This window comes from Bufo bufo, chromosome 3 (genome assembly GCF_905171765.1).
Source record: "Bufo bufo chromosome 3, aBufBuf1.1, whole genome shotgun sequence".
Taxonomy (NCBI): domain Eukaryota; kingdom Metazoa; phylum Chordata; class Amphibia; order Anura; family Bufonidae; genus Bufo; species Bufo bufo.
Window position 1 is genome coordinate 603,733,110 of NC_053391.1, and position 23,558 is coordinate 603,756,667.

Genomic DNA, 23,558 nt, shown 5'->3' on the forward strand with positions numbered 1-23,558 from the left:
GTCCTTGACGGAACTGACTCTTTTGTGCTGCTGGATTCCAATTGGTATCTGAGATCCAACGTCGGAATTCCATGGTGTACTCTGCAACTGAGCGCCTACCCTGCCGTAATTTGTGTAATTTTGCCTCAGCAGTAGCGCAGCGGTTAGGATCATCGAAAACTTGATTCATAGCAGCCACAAAATTATTGAAATTATCCAGGATAACATCATCTTTCTCCACATAAGGGGAGGCCCAGGCTAAGGCTTCCTCAGTCAGGAGATTGATAATAAACAGCACCCTTTTCGTGTCAGAAGTAAATGCAGCTGGTTGCATCTGAAAGTATATACGACACTGATTAACGAAACCTCTGTAATGGTGACGGTCTCCATTAACCTTGAGTGGTAGGGGCATTCGTGCGTTAGTATCTACGGCAGCAGTATCGCGGGAACGAAAGTCCCGCAATTGTCTATGCAGATCAAGGATGTCCTCTTGTAGCCCTTTCACTTCAATTTGTAAATCAGCAAACTTTTCCTGGTAGTTAACACCAAATGCCTGCAACTCAGAGATTTGCACCCTGAAAGGAGCCACAGCAGCTGCTACAGCGGCCTCCATGTTTTGGGCCAGAATATTCTGTCACGGTCTGGAGTTAGGCTCGGAGGTCAGTAGCTATAGCAGCAGAGCAGATAATCACACTGGTCACCCTGGCTGATGACACGGGTTCACCTGAGGTGCGGAGTCTAAGTACTAACCAGTATTCACCAGAGCTCCTGATGGTGGAAATGGACTTTGCTGCGTGTTAGTACCAGGTCGCAGTCCTCAGGATAGCCCAAGCAGGAGGTGAGCAAGCCGAGGTCCAGTAGCAGATATAGCAGGCAGGGATCAAGCAGAAGCGTGGTTGAGAAACTAGCCAAAGTCGGTGAAGAATAGTGCAGGTTGGGATTAAGCAGGAGCGTAGTCGAGGAACAACCCAAATGTCAGTAATGGATGATAGCAGAGATACGGTCGGCAGCAGGATAGACAGGAGCAAGATATTGGCTGGTAAAGGCACAATATTCTGGCAACCAGGAAGTGCAGAGACATGGCTTAAATCAGGAAGTTCATGGGAGGAGCAAAGAGTTCAAGGTTCAAGGCAAACAAGATTGAAGACAAGATCATTCAAGGAATTGGCTAAGGAACTGTCCAGCGTTTCAGGTGTCTCAGCAAGTAGAGGCACCGCCAGATGCAGCAGAGGTCCCGGGTTCAAGTCCAGATCCTAACAAAATGTGTCTTTGAAAACCATAACTTTTTTTATTTTAATATTTTTTAGTAGTTTTTTTCTTTATTCCCTAAAAAAAACAATAAAATAGTCTGTTTTCACAGGTTTCATTTTATTTTCTTGTTAATAGTGTGAGACAGGACCACTCAAACAGTCTCTTTTCAGGGTTTATTAGGCACACAGTACAGTACAGGCTTGCTTTCTTCCAATAACAGAACAGTCCAAATGAAATAACAAAGCACAGTGATACAGGCTTCTCACCAGCTGCAGTTTTCTCCCAGCAAATCCTCACTGCCAAGAGGTTTGGTTCAGTAGTCTTCCTCTCAGACCACCATCCACACACCCTGCTCTCTGGCAGAGTGTCTTTTTTAAATCACCCTCGCACCTGTGTGTGTGGCGGTAACACCCGATATAGAGTATGGGAGTGACCTTCCCACCCAAGCTCTTCAGTCACTCCTAAATCCCGGACCCAAATTCCAGCTACCACCAACTCAGTGATCTACCACCACTGGTCACTACTTACCTCCGGGATTTACATCACTGAGCGTAGCAGCCTCAGTGACACATACCTACCATCTATGATGTCACCCACTGCATGCTTACATATCCCCCCCCCTCTGCCTAAAGCCGGGGGGCTTGGCACCTTCCATAACCAAACAATGGACTCTTGACAGGGCATCTGCATTGATGTGCAATTTACCTGGCCTGTGTTCCACCACATAGTCAAAATCCTGTAATGCCAGGAACCACCTTGTTACCCTAGCATTATTTCCCTTGTTTTGACTCATCCACTTCAGTGGGGCATGGTCTGAGACGAGTCTGAACTTTCTGCCTAGCAGGTAATACCTTAGGGACTCTAGGGCCCATTTTATTGCCCGACATTCCCGTTCCACAATCGAGTAATTCCTCTCACAGGGGTTCAGTTTCCTACTTAGATACATGACAGGATGCTCTTCTCTGTTAACCTCCTGGCACATAACAGCCCCTAGACCCACCTCTGATGCATCTGTCTGTACTATAAATTCCTTGGAGAAATCTGGCGCTATTAGCACTGGTTGCCTACAAAGAACGGACTTTAGTTCTACAAATGCCTTTTCTGCCTCCGGGGACCACTGAACCATAACTGACTTTTTCCCTTTCGTGAGGTCAGACAAAGGAGCAGCAATACTGGCAAAGTTGGGGACAAATCGCCGGTAATACCCGACTATCCCTAAGAACGCCTGCACTTGTTTTTTTGTAAGAGGCCGGGGCCAACTCTGTATGGCTTCTACCTTGTTGGCCTGGGGTTTAATCATGCCTTTTCCCACAACATAACCCAAGTATTTGGCCTGCTCCATACCTATGGCACACTTCTCTGGGTTGGCTGTAAATCCTGCTTCTCTGAGTGAGTCTAGAACGGCCTGGACTTTACTTAAATGGCTTTTCCAATCCAGGCTGTAGATAACAATGTCATCTAAGTAGGCTGCTGCATATTCCCTGTGGGGAAGCAAAATGTCATCCATTGCCCTTTGAAATGTAGCAGGGGCCCCTTTCAACCCAAATGGCATCCTCACATAGTGGAAACATCCCTCTGACGTAGAAAAGGCTGTTTTCTCTCGGGCCTCTTTTGCTAAGGGTATTTGCCAATACCCTTTGGTGAGGTCTAATGTGGTTATATACCTGGCGGGACCCAACCTTTCAACCAGTTCATCCACCCTAGGCATAGGGTAAGCATCCATCTTGGAAACCTCATTAAGTTTCCGAAAGTCATTACAAAAGCGCCAGCTTCCATTTGGTTTTGGGACCAACACAATTGGGCTGGACCATTCACTTTTGGACCTTTCAATTACCCCTAATTGTAACATCCTCTGAACCTCTTCTGAGACTGCTTGTCTACGGGCTTCTGGGATGCGATACGGTTTTACTTTAACCCTTATGTGGGGTTCAGTGATGACATCATGTTCCACCACATTAATGCAACCTGGTAAGCTACAGAATATGTCCGTATTACGTTGCAACAACTCTTTAGTTTCCTGTCTTTGGGGACTTGATAAGGAACTAGCAATTGTCACCTTTCCAAACTCAGGACCGGAAACAGTGGGAGATAAGAGCGTAGCTGACAAGGACTCCCGTTCTCTCCAAGGTTTCATTAAGTTTACATGATAGACCTGCACTGGTTTCCTTTTCCCTGGCTGATGGACTCTATAATTTACTTCCCCAACTTTTTCCATCACCTCAAAAGGTCCCTGCCATTTAGCTAATAACTTGCTCTCAACCGTAGGTACCAGAATTAATACCCGATCCCCTGGCTTGAACTCTCTAATTTTGGCAGAACGGTTGTACACACTTCTCTGAGCTTCTTGGGCCCTCTGGAGATGTTCCTTCACTATGGGCATCACCTTGGCAATTCTCTCTTGCATTTGTACCACATGATCAATGACACTTCTGTATGGAGTAACTTCAGTCTCCCATGTCTCCTTAGCTATATCAAGAAAACCCTGAGGGTGTCTACCATAAAGCAATTCAAAAGGTGAGAACCCTGTAGAAGCTTGAGGAACTTCCCGGATTGAAAACAACAGATATGGCAACAAACAATCCCAATCCTTGCCATCTTTCTCAATGGCCTTTTTCAACATGGCTTTCAAGGTTTTATTGAACCTTTCTGCAAGGCCATCAGTTTGGGGATGGTAGACTGAAGTTTTTAACTGTTTAATTTTCAGTAGTTTACACAGCTCGACCATGACCCTGGACATAAATGGGGTCCCTTGGTCAGTCAAGATTTCTTTGGGGAGTCCCACTCTCGTGCAGATATGAAACAACTCCTGAGCAATAGTTTTAGCGGAGGAGTTTCGTAACGGCACGGCCTCTGGATACCGGGTAGCATAATCCAGCACTACTAGAATATACTGGTGTCCCCTAGCTGATCTGTCTAATGGTCCCACTAAGTCCATGGCGATCCTTTCAAACGGTATGTCAATAATAGGAAGTGGCACCAACGGACTTTTAAAATGAGACAGCGGGGCCTTTAATTGGCATGTAGGGCAGGATTTGCAGTATTCTTCTATTTCTTTATAACACCCCGGCCAATAGAACCTCTGAAATATTCGTTCGCGGCTTTTATCTGTACCTAGGTGACCCCCTAACACATGAGTATGAGCCATTTCTAGGACCATTTTTCTATAGGGCCCGGGAACCACTAACTGTTCTATCACCTCATTGTGAGCTTTGGTAACCCGATATAAGAGGTCATTGTGCATTTCAAAATACGGATACCTGTGGTCAGCACCCGGCTCTTGGGGAACACCATTTAGAACAGTAACATTTGCTAAAGCCCCTTTTAGAGTGGGGTCTTGCTCCTGGGCCGTCCCAAAATTCCCTTGCGGGATATCCAGAATGTGTATGGTCTGCTCAGATTCTACGGTCTCACTCTCGTCTCCCACCAAGACAGATAGCGGAAATCCCTCAACTATCTCAGCTGGTTCACTAGGCATAGCCTGGTTTGTGATTTCCTCAACATGAGACACATCATAAGCAGGTGCAAATTTTACTTGTTTGGGTGACATTTTACCCCACAGTTCCCAAAACAACAGAAGATCCTGCCCTATTATCATGGCATGCAATAAGTTCTTCACCATGCCCACCGTATGCAATACAGTCCCTCATTCAGTGGCTATGGTGACCTGAGCAACTGGATAGTTCTTAACATCCCCATGCACACACATCACCCCCATGCCCTGTCCAGGTGCCGGCAATACGGGAACAAGATTTTCTCTAACAAGTGTAACCAGGCTTCCTGAGTCTAGTAGTGCAGTCACAGGGCTAGCATTGACAGTCACCTGGCACATATGAGGCCCGGTTGCCTGGTACTGGATGGCACTGCAGGCGGGATGGGCAAACAGGGAGCACCGTCGTGCCATATCACAATCCATATGTTCATTTGTCATGGGACAGTGAGCTGCAATGTGCCCCAGGTTATGACACCTCCAACAAACAAGACGGCGGGGTGGAGGTCTAGAACCAGTTTCTGGTGATTCTTTTTTCGTTTCCACGGGCACTTGTCCCCGCTCTCCCCTGGGTTTAAACCCCCTCTTACTGGGTTCCGCATAAACCTTGGGGTTACCGGGAGTTATTTTTATTTTCTCAGCTCCTGCAAGGAGGTTCTCCGCTGCAGTGTACCTCTCAACCAGGTTTATCAGCTGGTCAGCATTCTGGGGATCTCCCTGGGCAACCCAGCGTTGTACTGGCCCGGGAAGAGAGTGCAGGTAGCGATCCATTACCACTTTTTCCACCATCTGCTCTGGGGACGACGACTCTGGTTGCAACCACTTCCGTACCAAGTGGAACAGATCAAACATCTGTGACCTCGGTGATTTGTCTTGGAAAAAGATCCACTGTTGTACCCGCTGGGCCTGGAGTGCAGGACTGACTCCCATGCGAGCCAGTATTTCCGCTTTCAATTTGCGGTAGTCTCTCGAATCCTGCAAGGTCAGGTCATACAGTAGGTGTTTCTGACATTGTGTTTTTAGCACGACAGCGTCGCGCTGATACTCGGCAACATGGTGCCGAGATCTCGCACTCACTGGGATAGTGACAGCACATCCCAGCAAGCGCGTCATAGAAGCGACGGGAGATCCGACTTGGATTCCCGCCAATTCTACACGTGTGCGGCGTTTGTTATGAATCCTGAGGGGGAAGTCCCCGCCGGATTTTAAATAAAAATCCGGCCTGGGTCCCGCCCTCAGGAGCATACCGGGCCCTTAGGTCTGTTATGGGTTGTAAGGAGAGCCCCCCCTACGCCGAAAAAAACGGCGTAGGGGGTCCCCCTACAATCCATACCAGACCCGTATCCAAAGCACGCTACCCGGCCAGCCAGGAAGGGAGTGGGGACGAGCGAGCGCCCCCCCCCCTCCTGAGCCGTACCAGGCTGCATGCCCTCAACATGGGGGGTTGGGTGCTCTGGGGCAGGGGGCGCACTGCGGCCCCCCCACCTCAGAGCACCCTGTCCCCATGTTGATGAGGACAGGGCCCCTTCCCGACAACCCTGGCCGTTGGTTGTCGGGGTATGCGGGCGGGAGGCTTATCGGAATCTGGGAGCCCCCTTTAATAAGGGGGCCCCCAGATACCGGCCCCCCACCCTAAGTGAATGAGTATGGGGTACATCGTACCCCTACCCATTCACCTGCAAGAAAAGTGGTAAAAACACAAATAAACCACACAGTGTATTAAAATATTTTATTTTTCTGCTCCGGAGGCCGCCCCCTGTCTTCTTTATTAGCTCTTTTACCAGGGGGGGGCTCTTCTTCTTCCGATATCCCGACGGGTCTTCTCCGCTATCCGGGGGGTCTTCTCAACTCTCCGGGGTTCTCCTTCTGTCTTCTCCGCTATCCGGGGGGGTCTTCTCAACTCTCCGGGGTTCTCCTTCTGTCTTCTCCTTCTGTCTTGTTGTCTCCTTCTGTCTTGTTGTCTCCTTCTGTCTTCTGTCTCCGGGGTTCTCCTTCTGTTTTCGCCTCTCTCTGTTGTTGACTCGGCGCACCCCGGTTCTTCGTCTCGCGAGACGAAGAATCGGGGTGCGCCGAGTCTCGCATGACGAAGAACCGGGGTGCGCCGAGTCAACAACAGAGAGAGGCGAAAACAGAAGGAGAACCCCGGAGACAGAAGACAGAAGGAGACAACAAGACAGAAGGAGAAGACAGAAGGAGACAACAAGACAGAAGGAGAAGACAGAAGGAGAACCCCGGAGAGTTGAGAAGACCCCCCCGGATAGCGGAGAAGACAGAAGGAGAACCCCGGAGACAGAAGACAGAAGGAGACAACAAGACAGAAGGAGAAGACAGAAGGAGAACCCCGGAGAGTTGAGAAGACCCCCCCGGATAGCGGAGAAGACCCGTCGGGATATCGGAAGAAGAAGAGCCCCCCCCTGGTAAAAGAGCTAATAAAGAAGACAGGGGGCGGCCTCCGGAGCAGAAAAATAAAATATTTTAATACACTGTGTGGTTTATTTGTGTTTTTACCACTTTTCTTGCAGGTGAATGGGTAGGGGTACGATGTACCCCATACTCATTCACTTAGGGTGGGGGGCCGGTATCTGGGGGCCCCCTTATTAAAGGGGGCTCCCAGATTCCGATAAGCCTCCCGCCCGCATACCCCGACAACCAACGGCCAGGGTTGTCGGGAAGGGGCCCTGTCCTCATTAACATGGGGACAAGGTGCTCTGAGGTGGGGGGGCCGCAGTGCGCCCCCTGCCCCAGAGCACCCAACCCCCCATGTTGAGGGCATGCAGCCTGGTACGGCTCAGGAGGGGGGGGGGGGCGCTCGCTCGTCCCCACTCCCTTCCTGGCTGGCCGGGTAGCGTGCTTTGGATACGGGTCTGGTATGGATTGTAGGGGGACCCCCTACGCCGTTTTTTTTCGGCGTAGGGGGGGCTCTCCTTACAACCCATAACAGACCTAAGGGCCCGGTATGCTCCTGAGGGCGGGATCCAGGCCGGATTTTTATTTAAAATCCGGCGGGGACTTCCCCCTCAGGATTCATAACAAACGCTGCACACGTGTAGAATTGGCGGGAATCCAAGTCGGATCTCCCGTCGCTTCTATGACGGCTCTGTCTCCATCGCGGCAAGCCAGCTCGGCGCTGGCTCCCGCGATGGGGCTCGTATGTGCTCAATCTCGCCGAGAAATACAGCGAGATTGACACAAAATCGGGTTCACCTACTGTAGTATGCTTTCTGCGGCTCCCCAGTCAAATATGGAGCCAGCACCTCAGCCCACTGATCTACAGGCAGTTTCTCTCTGTCTGCAATACGTTCAAAGACAGTTAAATAAGCCTCTACGTCGTCCTCATTTGTCATTCTCTGTAAAGCAGACTGCAGTTTTCCGCACACCACCTGAAGCTTGTCCAGCCATATGCACCACTTGTGGTGCTGTCACAGCATCTCTGAGGTCCGCAATTTGCTCAGTCAATAGACGGTTAGTCTCGTGTTGCTGCACATTAGCCTGCCGTTGAGCCTGTAAAGCCTCTGTATGGGCTCTTTGCTGCTGCTCCAGTGCCTGCCGCTGCTGCAGATTGCTCTGCACCATCTGCTTGAGGAGCTCCTCCATTTTAACAGATTCTTGTTGCAATCCTGCTGCTGCCTTAACCCACGACATTCACCACTGACAGGTTTTCATGTCGTTGCTCCTAGCAACCAATTGCCCGCATCCTCCACCATATGTGAGACGGGACCACTCAAACAGTCTCTTTTCAGGGTTTATTAGGCACACAGTACAGTACAGGCTTGCTTTCTTCAAATAACAGAACAGTCCAAATGAAATAACAAAGCACAGTGATACAGGCTTCTCACCAGCTGCAGTTTTCTCCCAGCAAATCCTCACTGCCAAGAGGTTTGGTTCAGTAGTCTTCCTCTCAGACCACCATCCACACACCCTGCTCTCTGGCAGAGTGTCTTTTTTAAATCACCCTCGCACCTGTGTGTGTGGCGGTAACACCCGAGATGGAGTATGGGAGTGACCTTCCCACCCAAGCTCTTCAGTCACTCCTAAATCCCGGACCCAAATTCCAGCTACCACCAACTCAGTGATCTACCACCACTGGTCACTACTTACCTCCGGGATTTACATCACTGAGCGTAGCAGCCTCAGTGACACATACCTGCCATCTATGATGTCACCCACTGCATGCTTACAATAGCTAAACGTGCAACTGAAATATTTTAAAATGTATGTTCCTGTTCCATAGCGGTTATTTTGATATAACTGTTTTTTTATTATATATTTTGTTTTATTTATTTATGTATTTATTTACCATATATTTCAGCCTATAAGACACACCTAGGATTTAGAGGAGAAAAATAAGAAAAAAATATTTTTCTTCAGACCTCAGATCAGACCCTCCTCAGACCGCCAAGGTCCATCAGACCCTCATCAGACCACCAAGCTTAATCAGCCTCAGATCAGACTCCCACAAACTCCCCCCCCCCAACCTTTATCACCCTCATATCAGCCCCCATGAAACCTTAGATCTGACATTAAAAAAAATATTTAAAAAAAATTAAAATATGACCTTGCTTACTCCAGGCAGCTGTCACTCTGCCAATCCAGGACTCTGGTCTTCTTCCAGTCCGTGGTGCACTGTGGCCTGATGCTGCACAGCGTCAGGTCATAGTGCAAGCCTATGTGCAGAGCGGGAACTGGAAGAAGACCAGGGAGTGGTGAATATAGACAGCGCAGCTCTTACCTCACCGCTCCCCGTCCCTCCTGCATACTAATGACCACTTCCATAATGTAAGCGGTCGTTAGCTTTGAAACGCATTTCCAATTTTTCCTCAGCTGCCTTCAACATTCAGTCCCATTTAAATAGCATGAACTCCTCCCCAGCTGCCTTCATATAAACAGTCCCATGTAAATAACATCACCCCCCTCCCCAACCACCTCCAACATGCAATCCCATGTAAATAACATCACCTCCTCAACATACAGTCCTATGTACATAACATCACCCCCTCAGCATTCAGTTCCATGTAAATAACATCACTCCCTCCCACAGCTGTCTTCAACATACAGTCCCATGTAAATAATACCCCTCCTTCAGCCACCTCCAACATGCAGTCCCATGTAAATAACATCAACCCCTTAACATACAGTCCCATGTAAATAACACCCCTCCCTTCAGCCCTAACATGCAGTCCCAGTTAAATAACCACAACTCCCAGCATTACTCTGCCTCTCACACTGAGAATCTCTCTCTTCACTTACCTCTTGTCATGTAGCAGACCTCACCTTAGCTTCTTCACCCAGGACTTCTCTGCTGAGCGCTGTCCTCTCCTGCACTGGTCACATGATGGTGACATCATTGCAAGTCCTTCTCAACCACTGCCTTTAGCACTGATCACATGACTGTGATGTCATTACAGGTCCTTCAGCTCTTGCAGTGCAATGGATTCAATTGTATTGCCATCCTGAGGACAGCAATACAGTTGTACATTCGGGTCCTGGGAAAGAAATTTGGTTAAATCATTGAATGTTTTAACCTAGCAACACCCCTGAAGAAACTTGTGGTTGCATGAACTGGGTAATGCCCCTCCATACAGGTTACTTGAAGTTCCTGGGTCCCATGCAACCATGCCCTCTTCATCCCATTATATCTACACCCCTAACAAATTAATGTTATTCAAACAGTTCCACAAATTTCCATATATACTGTATATCCAAAGTTAAGCAGCACTCCCGCTCTGTGCAACTTTATTTCGTGGATGTCAGCACTTGGGTGGTAATGTTTAATTCTCCACAGAACACCAATGTAAAGCAATCTGACACTCACACCAATCTGACCCCACTCCTGTATTCATTGATGTCCTTGACAACTACTGATAATGTGTGGACATTGCAGACAAACTATTGCAAGTGCTGACCTTCCGGATGACTGATTTGAGATGCATTATCATAAAATCCTAACAAAGACCTAAATGTGCAACTAAACATCTTAGGCTACTTTCACACTTGCGTTCGGGGTTCCGCTTGTGAGTTCCGTTTGCCGAACGGATCCGTACTGCCCCAATGCATTCTGAGTGGATGCGGGTCCGCTCAGAATGCATCAGTTTGGCACCTTTTGTCCTCCGCTCCGCTCAGCAGGCGGACACCTGAACGCAGCTTGCAGAGTTCGGGTGTCCGCCTGGCCGTGCAAAGCCAAACGGATCCGTCCAGACTTACAATGTAAGTCAATGGGGACGGATCCGTTTGACGTTGACACAATATGGTGCAATTTCAAACGGATCCGTCCCCCATTGACTTTCAATGCAAAGTCTGGACGGATCTGTCTGACTAACTTTTAGATTTAGATTTTTTTCTGAAATATAATGCAGACGGATCCGTTCTGAACGGATACCATCGTTTGCATTATAGGAGCGGATCCGTCTGTGCAGACACTAGACGGATCCGCTCCGAAAGCAAGTGTGAAAGTAGCCTTACTCTGCTTACTCTATTGTAGAGTCCATGGGGAATGTTTAATATCCCTGAGCAAAATTAGATTGAGATATAGACAGAACATGCACATAGGGTAGTACTGTGGTTTACCTCAAAATTTACTTTGCCAAGTTTCGGATAATTACAGTCACATTTGTTTGTGTGAAATATTCTTATACAATACATAAAGTTGACTGTGAATATGTATAATGCAGCAGATGAGTTAAATGATACACATTTAGATTACAGTGTGCTTCTTTTTGTGCATCTTTAATGTAGTGTTTTACTTTAGATTATAGTTTATAATAATGACAATTGTAGCATACAAAGAATCTTTAGTTTTTTCACTGTGATTTTCATATTAATCATCTGGCACAAAGTTGGGAAGACGTGAAAGGGTGGAACACAGCTTTAAATATGCTGGTTCTGCACATTGATTACAAAATGAAAAAAGAAAGATAGCCTGAAGACCTCTTCTGTTATATGTTCGCTAATTTATACATAAAAGGATTTCATAACCCCAAAGCTAAATTAAGTAATATCTCATAGCATTATTATTTTTTCTATTCATTTAAAGGTGTGTCCCAATTTATCAATCCAATAAGAAGCTAAAATAAAAGATGTGCTGCCAGGCATGGCAAATGTGCCAAGCCCATGATTACAGTAAATTGATTTTCTGATTCCCTAGGCAGCCAAACCCACTTTTTAGATGATATAAAAGGTAAAACAAACAACCTATCTGCACAGAGGGGCTCAGACTCCTTCCCTCTGACTTTTGCTTTCGTGGATCAGCTTATTAATTTCTTAACTTTTCTTTATCCCAAAATTTACCAAAATGAGTAGGAGCCAATCATTTGGTAGTAAGTCTGTGTCAGGCAGCAGGAGCTTCACAGCTTCATCACTTGGAGGAGTGGGAGGAGGTGGTGGTGGCGGTGGAGTAAGAACCAGCCTCAGTTCAGTTTCTGTGTCTAGAGGAGGAGGAGGAGGAGGTGGTGGTGGTGGTGGTGGTGGTGGTGGTGGTGGTGGTGTTGGTGTTGGTTTTGGACGTTCTGGTGGCTTTGGGTCTAGAAGCTGTTATTCACTTGGGGGAAATAAGAGAATATCTATTAGTACTAGCTCCCGTTTAGGTAGTGGCTATGCCTTTGGTGGTGGAGCAGGTGGAGGTGGTTTAGGTGGAGGCTTTGGTGGAGGAGCTGGAGGAGGAGGAGGAGGTGGATTTGGTGGAATAGGAGGTGGATTTGGTGGTGGGGGATATGGTGGTGGATTTGGGGGAATTGGTGGACCTGGAGGAGGCTTTCCAGATGCAGGTTTTGGTGGTCCAAATTTTCCTGTGTGCCCTCCTGGTGGAATTCAACAAGTATCTATTAACAATAGCCTGTTGATACCTCTTAACTTGGAAATTGATCCAATGATTCAAAAAGTGAGAACAGAAGAAAGAGAGCAGATTAAGACCCTCAACAATAAATTTGCCTCATTTATAGACAAGGTAAGGTAATTTGTTTGATAATTTACACTGCATTTGTATTGATTTATATAGATGTCTTGTCATCATATGCACGCTATATATGGTATATTCCAGGTCAGATTTTTGGAGCAACAAAATCAAGTTCTGAAAACAAAGTGGGCCTTCTTACAAGAGCAAGGACTAAAAGGTGGAACAAAAAGGAACAATCTTGAGCCTTATTTTGAAGGTTACATGAGCAACCTGAGGCGACAACTAGACATATTAAATAATGACAGAACTCGTCTAGATGGAGAACTGAGAAACATGCAAGACCTTGTGGAAGATTACAAAAACAAGTATGATTCATCTAATTACATATATAGTCTGATTGTGTAAACTGTAGACAGTTACACAGTTACCACTTACCATGTCATATTTCTATGGCAAATATGTTCAGTACATTATGACTTCTGTAGTGGTCAGTCAATTGAAATGTGATGATTTCCTAATGTGCTAGGCCTAGTAAGGTGCATATAATGTGCCAATACTTAAGTATCATTATGAGACTTCCTAAGCCAAGTTATGCTTTTCAGCCAAGTGTCATGCCTGAAATATATTTAGTAAGTTGGACAGCATGTTTCTAGCATTACTAAACATTCATATTCCAAATCACATTTACATTGTATACACTATGCTTTATGTTGTTTACATTTTTTGTTTTTTGATCCTGGTAGATATGAGGATGAGATAAACAAGCGCACAGCAGCTGAAAACGAATTTGTGATCTTCAAGAAGGTAAGCTTTGAATAAACATGTTCTGTACATAAAAAGGAAACCTAATGTTAACATTAACTATGTAATTATAAACTATGCCACAGTGTAATCCAATGTTTACATAAGATAATATATTTCATAACATTTTTTATTGCTTTTTTAATTTTATATCTGCCTGAATGACAACAGGATGTTAGTTTACCTTGAATTAAGAACATTACACTGTAACAATCATGAGAGGATATTGTTTCTGTGACCAAAGAGCTGGCTGTATACCACAAACTAGAACAGTGGCAGTTCAACCACTAATACTTTTCACAGGTCCCATTATGTCTATTCATAGTTCATTTATTCAGTCTGTAAAATTATTTCTAGGATGTGGATGCTGCATACATGAACAAGGTGGAAATGGAGGGCAAAACAGATCTTTTGACTGATGAGGTCAACTTCTTAAGAACACTTTATGATATGGTAATGTCTCACTTCCTCTAGTAACAGCCTATTCAGTATAGTAACTGTCCAGTTAAGGGGTTGGATGCTTCGGAAAAGCAGGTTGATATTAAAGTGATTAGCACCTTTCTGGTTACTGTGTTTGCGAGATGATTATTCTGTGCCATTCTTTTATATTTCATAAGCCATGTACCTTATTTGACAACACTTTTGTGCTGTTCACACAGATGTCCTGTCCATAAAATGGCTGCTGATGGAGGGTCATGTGACCAGGCAAGCCACCTCCATATGATGTCTCATCCATTAAAATACACCACACCTTTCATCCGCACTTGAACTGTTGGGAGTTTAGCGGAGATGCTTTGTGTCTGGAGGAAACATCACATGGAGGTGTTTTGCCTGGTCACATGACCCTCCATCAGCAGCCATTTTATGAACAGGACCTCTGTGTGGACAGAAATGAATATTTGACCAAGGGGACATGGCTTATGAAATATAGCAAACAGCAGAGAATATCAACAAAGGCTATATTAGTAAGTGCCATACAGTTATTTTACATACACGTTGGTCAACAGTAGCAGGAAAGTGGCCAACCCCTTTATTGTGATTCATAGTTAAATGTATTTTCAACTTTAAAGAGTGTATCCAGGATAGGCCATCAGTATCTGGTTGGTAAGGATCTGAGATCCTGCACCCCGGCCAATCAGCTGTTTTAGAGAAGCTCTGGTGCCAGACCTACACAGGTCCATCCATAGTGCAGTGAATGGAGCTTCTAACTGCAGCACTGCTCCCATTCATTTCAATGGAAGGAGTGCCGCAGTAACCAGCTCTGTCCATTACACAATGGACGAAGCTCTGTAGTTTCGGAGCCAGAAAAAGCTAATTAGCGGGGAACAGGGTGTCAGACCTCCATTCATTAGATGCTGATTCCTATCCTAGGCCATCAATACTAAAGGAGTGGACAAGCTCTTTAAGAGGTTATGTGGTTTAGGGCTCTTTCACACTTGCGTTCTTGTCTTCCGGCATAGAGTTCCGTCGTCGGGGCTCTATGCCGGAAGAATCCTGATCAGGATTATCCTAATGCATTCTGAATGGAGAGAAATCCGTTCAGGATGCATCAGGATGCATCAGGATGTCTTCAGTTCCGGAACGGAACGTTTTTTGGCCGGAGAAAATACCGCAGCATGCTGCGCTTTTTGCTCCGGCCAAAAATCCTGAACACTTGCCGCAAGGCCGGATCCGGAATTAATGCCCATTGAAAGGCATTGATCCGGATCCGGCCTTAAGCTAAACGTCGTTTCGGCGCATTGCCGGAGCCGACATTTAGCTTTTTCAGAGTGGTTACCATGGCTGCCGGGACGCTAAAGTCCTGGCAGCCATGGTAAAGTGTAGCGGGGAGCGGGGGAGCAGTATACTTACCGTCCGTGCGGCTCCCCGGGCGCTCCAGAGTGACGTCAGGGCGCCCCAAGCGCATGGATCATGTGATCACATGGATCACGTCATCCATGCGCATGGGGCGCTCTGACGTCACTCTGGAGCGCCCCGGGAGCCGTACGGACTGTAAGTATACCGCTCCCCCGCTCCCCACTACTACTATGGCAACCAGGACTTTAATAGCGTCCTGGGTGCCATAGTAACACTGAACGCATTTGGAAGACGGTTCCGTCTTCAAATGCTTTCAGTACACTTGCGTTTTTCCGGATCCGGCGTGTAATTCCGGCAAGTGGAGTACACGCCGGATCCGGACAACGCAAGTGTGAAAGAGGCCTTAGAACAGTAATTGCCAAATACACTGGTAAGGAAATCTTATCTGATCTTATAGATGGGGATTTCCTATTCAGGACCTTATCTATTAGCCAGGCTAAGGACTAGTAACACATTTCACTCTGGACAGCCTAGTGATTTCAGTGTCAGATTTCGTGTCACTTGTGCAATGCTTTCTTTCACCTTTGGTGGCACGGCAGAGAAGTTGACTACTTCCCGTATGGTTTCCAAACATTGCCACTGATCGCTGATGATCTTAGCAGTGGGCCAAACTGTGATCAGTTTGCACAAAGGTAATCGTTAAATAATTGGCCATGATTATTAGCTCCATGTCCATTTTTATTACCTAGCTAATTTAATTGAAGATGTACAGCCATATTGTAATTTTTATGAATGTCAAGCTTTTGAATGTTAATTGCAGGAAATGCGTGATCTTCAAGGCCAGATCGCTGACACTTCAGTCATTCTTTCCATGGACAACAATAGAACTCTACATTTTGATGGTCTCATTGCTGAGGTTAAAGCTCAGTATGAAGAGATTGCACAGAAAAGCAGAGCAGAGGCCGAAGCTGCATATGCCATGAAGGTAATAATATTGCCATATTTATAAGGTCTAATACTAAGCCATGTAAATGCACTTGCAGTAGCAGGACTGGGAAGTTTAGGACTTTTATGCTCACATAGAAAAATTGGTTTGCAACAGGGCTTCACCATCTAAATATGAAACCTGCTGAAATGTTTGCATTCCAATATTAACTAGGTATTAGAAATGTTAGGTACAGTGCAGAATTCAGCAGGCCGTGCATTGTTATGTAATTACTCTTTTTGTGGTGATACTCAAGTTATGATGCATTAAAAGGAATATCCCATGACTAATGTAAAAAAATTAAATCAAAGATCATTTAGTACAAGACAATCTCTTTTTAAGAAAGCTAGAACCAGCCCTGTACCTCATATGGATCCAGGGATCTCCCGATTCAAAGCTCTATAGGAGTCTGTTTTTGCTGCAGCTAAGGGGGCGTGTCCATGCTCTCCCCATCACAGCTCAGGGGGCGTGTCCATGCTCTCCCTATCACAGCTCAGGGGGCGTGTCCATGCTCTCCACATCACAGCTCAGGACGCAGTTGAAGAATGAAACTGAGCATGTGCGGCCATCTCAGTGAGCAGGTCAAAGAAATAAGATGAAAGCAAACATCAGGTGGAGCTATACAGATGCGTTGTGTTGAATAACTCAGTGGCTATACTAAATGTTTAATTACAGGCAATTACTAAAGTATTCAGATCCAGGTGCTGGTTTGAAAACTATAGAATATTTTTTTGTGTGACAGTCCCTTTAAGTCAATGACAATACTGCTGAGTAACATTGTAGTTAATTGACTGACATATATTGTAGAACACCAATGGTTTAGTTTGATTATAATGGCATCTTTTCTATAAGCAACTATTACATTCAAAAAAGCAAATGGTACAGTACCAAACACAGTACCAAAAAATGTCATTAAATCCTAAAAGGACTGCAATGTTAGAGACTGTAAATATTTATTGAAAATTGTATATACTGATGATGGCTATTATGAATTAATGTGTTTTACCATTAGGAATAAGTTAAATTAATGGTAATGGAAATGGAAATTATACAATATCTCTATGTTCCTCTATAGTTCCAACAGCTACAAGAAACAGCAGGTCAACATGGTACCAGTCTTAAAACAACCAAGACTGAGATTTCTGAGCTGAACCGCATGATTCAAAGATTAAAGGCTGAAATTGAAAATGTGAAGAAACAGGTAAAAGTAGTAGTCACGTATAAAAAAATTCAATTTCTCAAAATTTACACTCAGTAAAAGGGTAAATTATAGGGGAAGCTTAACATCATGTCCAATATACCTGGCTGGTATCCAATGTATAAGCATAAACTACTTTTTACAAGGCAAATGTCTAGGTGGTACCTTACTGGTTTAATTAAAAAGTTTTCTAGGTTTTTAACAGTGACAACCTATCCTCAGAATACTGCAGGTCTTCAATATCTAATCATGCCGACCAACTGCTTAAAGAGGCTGTGGGGCTGCAGTGAGTGTTGCAACCTCCTCGCAGCTTACCAAACCCAGCGCTGTCCATTGCATAGTGGCTTTGCTTGGTTTTGCAGCTCAGGCCCATTCACTTGAAAGGTACTGAGCTGCACCTAGGCTATTTGACTGACGTGGCTTCACAGGCCTAGGTGGAGGCCAAAGCAAGGACCAGAGTGCTTCGGTATCTTCAAGCTGATCGTCGGGGGTGCCAGGATTCAGACCCCCACCAATCAGATATTGATGACCTATCCTGAGGATAGGTCAACAATATTAAACACTCGGATAAACCCTTTAATTCTCATCTTTTGTTTTTCTTCACCCCCATTAATCTGAACAAGAGAAACAATGGATTAGAAATGTCTTCAGTACTTAGTGGTGCTTACTGTAAGTCATAGACACCTACACTATATTTCCATTTAGTCCTGGCCACATACTAAAACACGCATAATTTTAAATATCCATTTTGGAGCAATTTTGAGTTGTATTTTTCATTAACATATTGTAGGCCACACACACACTGCAGTTTAATGAGTACACAAGATGTTATACTAATGGCTCTACTGGTCCTCCTGTTACTTACTCTTCAAAATGTTTGTTTGTCCATGAGCAACATTTATCACCAAATCACAGGATATGTGATACTGTATAAATGTAAGACTGCTGCAGGGGCGGATTAAGTGCATGATAGGCCCGGGGCTGTCTAACCAACTTGGCCCCCCCCCCCCCCCCCATTTTAGTTTAGTTTTTTTTTTTTGTATGACGAGGCTGCGGTGCTTCATGAGCTCCACAGTCTCTTCTTAGGCCATATGACATCTTCAGACAAAAAAAAAATACCCCAAATTGGGTCCTAAACTGAAAAATTTGGTCGCCAAATTTAAAATACATATAATTATAATAAAAAAGTCATGGAGGAGAATACAGCACCACATACCTCTTACATCCAGTGACATCTCCTGTCATGTAAACCTTCTCTTTCCTCTTCACCTCCATTTGACCCAGACCACCATCGCAAATTCTTTCAGCCGCATCTCGTCACTACAGTTTGTAACACAGACACGTTAGATTTCTCAATTCCTCCTCATCCTGGTGTCCCCACAGTGTCATCCTGCTGCCACTCCCAATACTGTGCCCGTTGTGCCCCCCAATGCCCCAGGTACTATACTGCTTAAAAAATAGTGACCCTAATAGACATAATTGGAGTCATTTATCAAACTGGTGTAAAGTAGAACTGGATTTCCAAAAGAGCTGTCAAATATGAAAGGTGGAATCTGATTGGATGCTATGGGCAACTAAGCCAGTTCTACTTTACACCAGTTTGATAAATTACCCCAAATGTCCCTATAGTGTCCACAGCAGCTATAATGTCCCCTAGAGTGCCCCAGTAATAATAACACCCTCTATTGTGCTCCAGGCAATAATCCCTGTATAGTGTCCCCAAAAATAATAGAATTGCCCCTACAATGCCTCCCCAATAGCAACACCCCCATATAGTAATTTCCACCACACTGCCCCCACATAGTAATTCCCCCATAGTAATTTGCCCCCACACAGTAATTTCCCCCAAACTGCCCCCATATAGTACTTTGCCCCAACACAGTAATTTCCCCTACATAGTAATTTGCCCCACACTGCCCCTACATAGTAATTTCCCCCACATAGTAATTTGCCCCTACATAGTAATTTGCACCCACACTGCCCCCACATAGTAATTTCCACCACACTGCCCCCACATAGAAATTACCCCCACACAATAGTTTCCCCCCACACTGCCCCCACATAGTAATTTGTCCCCACATAGTAATTTCCACTACACTGCCCCCACATGGAAATGACCCCACACTGCCCCCACATAGCAATTACCCCACACTGCCCCCACACAATAGTTTCCCCCACATAGTAATTTGTCCCCACATTGCAATTTCCCCACACTGCCCCCCACATAGAAATTACCCCACACTGCCCCCACATAGCAATTTCCCCCACACTGTCCCCACACAATAGTTTCCCCCACATAGTAGTCCCTCCCATAATAATTTGGCCCCACACAGCCCCCACATAGTAATTACCCCACACTGCCCCCACACAATAGTTTCCACCACACTGCCCCATATAGTAATTTGCCCCCACATAGTACTCCCTCCCATAATAATTTTCCCCCACACTGCCCCTACATAGTAATTTGCTCCCACACTGCCCCCACATAGTAATTTGCCCCCACACTGCCCCATATAGTAATTTGCCCCCACATAGTAATTTGCCCCCACACTGCCCCATATAGTAATTTGCCCCCACATAGTAGTCCGGCTCCCATAATAATTTGCCCCCACATAGTAGTCCCTCCCATAAAAATTTAGCCCCACACAGCCCCACATTCCCCCTCCCATGTACTCGAGGTCCCTTCCCTAATATGTCCTCCTCTGTGTCTCGTCCCCCAAATGTCCACCAAAGTAGGCACATGAAATAAAAAAATTAAAATTGGAAAAAAAATGAAAAGCTAAATACTTACCGTCCAGGGCCAGGCACTTGATCGCAGACGAAGGCGGTATGAGGCAGGCGTGACGGTGCACACGTCAATGTGCTGTGTCCCGGCACAGGCACGTGATGACGTCATCACGCACGCCTGCGCCGGGATTTCACTACCGCATAGGCCTCAGGCCTACTAGGCCTGAAGCCTATGGCGGTGATAGGCGACGGGACAGGGAGCTGGGCCCGGGGCTGCAGACCCCAACGTCCCTATTGTAATCCGCCACTGCACTGCTGGGATCATTGCTTCACAAGAACAGAGGTCCCTGAGTCTCCTGCATGAATGGAGCGGTAAAGTGCAGGTGACCACGGCTTTATTCACATCAATGAGACTGCTGTAAATAGCTGAGCACTGGATATGGGATTTCCATAGACCAGTGAATGGAATAGGGGTCATGCTTGTGCACAAGAAGTCATGCTTGAGTGTTGACACAGGGAACTTGGGGGCTCACTTTATAGTGATTGGTGGGGCTCCCACTTATTAAATAGGCCTCTTTATAAATATATTTCAATTTATTGTATTTTTTTTTTCCTAGTGCGATAACCTGCAATCAGCGATCAGAGAAGCTGAAGAACGTGGTGAACTTGCTTTAAAAGATGCCCAGAAGAAACATGATGAGCTTCATGCAGCTCTTAAAAAGGCAAAGGAAGATATGGCTAAGCAGTTGCGTGAGTACCAGGAACTGATGAATGTGAAACTGGCCCTGGATATTGAGATTGCTACGTACAAAACAATGCTGGAAGGAGAAGAGTGCAGGTAATGTCATGGATTTACATTTTATACAATATCTTATGCATTACAGAAACCAACCATAACTCAGATATTGGAGTCTTGCAATATGACCTCTCCCAATCTCAACTGCACCATTTGGCAGATCATGACACTATGGGGGAGATTTAACAAACTGGTGTAAAAGAAAACTGGCTTAGCTGCACATAGCAACCAATTATATTCCACCTTTCATTGTCCAAATTAGCTCTAAAATATTAAAGGTGGTATCTGATTGGTTGCTATGGGCAAATAAGCGTGTTTTCTTTTACACCAGTTTTGATAAATCTCCCCCTGTGTGCCATGCGAGGACATCACCTAGGTCTAAATTAGGAATACTTGCCAATATGGAGTTGATTGTTCTGTTTTGAGTACAACTGCTGTTTGAATAATTGTCATCTGAATATCTCAAGTGACAAGTGACACATTTTAGAGAGAAATACTGTATGTACAGTAGCTTAGTTTTTACGATCAAATAGCTAGTGGCTACTGCAATTTATCGAACCTGAAAACTTCAACTGATATGTAACTGAGGAGTGGCAAAACATTGCAATCAATAGTATAGGCAGGGGAATTGATCATACTTTTTGCACCACTTGTATTGCATATGGAGGTTCAAAATGATGGAACATGCCATACTTGCACTGTATTTTTCTACAGTGGCACTGTTGACCGAGAAGGGGCATGGCCTGTTGGCACAGATTTCATTTTCTATCTGAAGAACATCTTAATACATTTGGGGCATTTTTCGCCAATGCTTTTCAGGTTAAGCATTAATAAATATCGCTCTCTGTGAATAGGCAATATTTGAGTTGAATCTTTCTTTTCAAAATAAGCTATTTCTACTTTATATAATGGAACTTCATTTATAATTACAGGATGTCTGGAGAGATCACAAATTCAGTGAATATCTGTAAGTAAATCATACTTATGTTATCCATATTTTTGCGTAATTTATAGCAAATCACTTCTAATATAAACACATTTTTCTTGCAGCTGTGGTCAGTGGTTCCAACTCATACAATATTAGAGGAGGAGGAGGAGGAGGAGGAGGAGCAGGCGGTGGATTTGGAGCTGGAGGAGGATATGGCCTTGGAGGTGGCGGAATTGGAGGCGGTGCTGGTGGATTTGGAGGAGGAGGAGTTGGAGGAGGAGGATTTGGTGGAGGAGGTGGTGGATATGGAGGAGGTGGAATAGATTATGGAGCAGGAGGTGGTGGATATGGAGGAGGTGGAATAGATTATGGAGCTGGAATTGGTGGATATGGAGGAGGATATTCTATGAGTGGTGGAGGTGGAGGAGGAGGAGGAGATTACAGTGTTGGAGGGGGTGGCTTTAGCTCTTCTAGCAGGCCAGGCATGACAATTATCTCCAAAACATCCTCTTCCTCATCCACCAGAAAACTAAATTAAATCTTTACACTGACAAGTTTCTTTTCTATCTGCTAAATGATTTTCTCTTTTACATTCCTCACATCATTAAAGCAAGAATGTCATGCATTCAATGGCATTGCAAACCATTATGACATTTCCTCCTATCTTATTATGAGCTGGAGCCCTCCTCCCAATTTCATGTCTTCAGAAATGAATGCTACCACTTCAAACTTAGCCTGGTCACTGTAAACATATAGCCCCACCACCCCTCAAGGAATAGGCTGGTCCACATATATAACCAGGTGGCATATATTTGTCATGGACTTATTAAATGTCAAGAAATCAATTTGCCAAATAAAAATATTACCATCACAATCTAAGAAGATACGTCTTGTTACTACTCCTGCTATTTGAAATAGGAATTCTCTTTCAAAATGCATTGTGAAATCTCTGATAAACCTCAATGTTATTTTTCCTGAACATTAAAACATAACTGATGAAATATTTTAGAGATTTTATTCATTTGTAAGCAGAAGAACTATTTCAAAAGTTCAAAAGGGCAAAACCTTGAACATTGATTTGTCACAATATATACTGTTTACATCATCTGTGCTGTGATTTTTTCACCCTATAAGTCCAACAAACAGCAAGGAACTACTATATCCTTGAAAGTCTTACTGACACTTATTCACCCTTTACTCTGAAGGCTAGCTCCACCAAAAGCTAAAATTCCCATTGTGACTATACTCAATGGCAATAAAACTTTTCTCCCTTCTTTGTCACACTCATGGGGTCCAAGAAAGGGCGATGTTTAGGAACACCACAATAAAGAGTTGGTGTCATATACCGTAGTATCCTACCTTGCAGATTTTATGAAAATCCACAGACACCACCATTCCTTCAGTGTCAGGAGTTTGCCTAACAACCCTTCATAATTCAGCTTCTTAAAGATCTTTGCAAGTGACAGGAGGTTAGAGAATGGTTTTGGACTTGACTGAATATAGATAGAATTGTAAGGTTTTCAGTGGAGTGGGGAGATAAACATGCTGAGCTAAATCAAGAGGAACTTTTCTAAGGACCTATGGACAAAGTGGGTGTGATAAATACTTTACGTCTTGCTCAAAGCAATACTCTGCGCATGTTATGTTTTGTATATTGCACTTTATGCTTGTGTCACTGTACTACTTTTACACATGATGCTTGCCCTTGAAATAACATCAAT

General features: G+C 44.9%; 1 protein-coding gene and 1 long non-coding RNA gene across 3 annotated transcripts; one reads left to right on the top strand and one right to left on the bottom strand.

Moving 5' to 3' along the window:
- Nucleotides 1–8,764: 8,764 nt before the first annotated feature.
- LOC120996202 lies at nt 8,765–19,621 on the bottom strand. Its single transcript, XR_005777737.1, has 3 exons — nt 19,611–19,621; nt 9,961–9,964; nt 8,765–8,900 (listed from the first exon to the last, which is right to left on the bottom strand). It is a non-coding gene; the product is annotated as an uncharacterized LOC120996202 (long non-coding RNA).
- Nucleotides 11,894–23,202, top strand: LOC120996192 (keratin, type II cytoskeletal 5-like). 2 transcript variants are annotated; one of them, XM_040425959.1, is made up of 10 exons: nt 11,894–12,656; nt 12,750–12,970; nt 13,349–13,409; nt 13,764–13,859; nt 16,024–16,188; nt 17,264–17,389; nt 20,731–20,951; nt 21,842–21,876; nt 21,960–22,064; nt 22,098–23,202. In XM_040425959.1, exons 1-10 carry the CDS (start codon nt 12,006–12,008, stop codon nt 22,373–22,375), a joined length of 1,959 nt encoding a protein of 652 aa, XP_040281893.1. In that variant the 5' UTR covers nt 11,894–12,005; the 3' UTR covers nt 22,376–23,202. The 2 variants fall into 2 exon arrangements, with proteins under 2 accessions (XP_040281893.1, XP_040281892.1); XM_040425958.1 differs by having other exon boundaries at nt 21,960–23,202.
- The last annotated feature ends 356 nt before the right edge of the window (nt 23,203–23,558 follow it).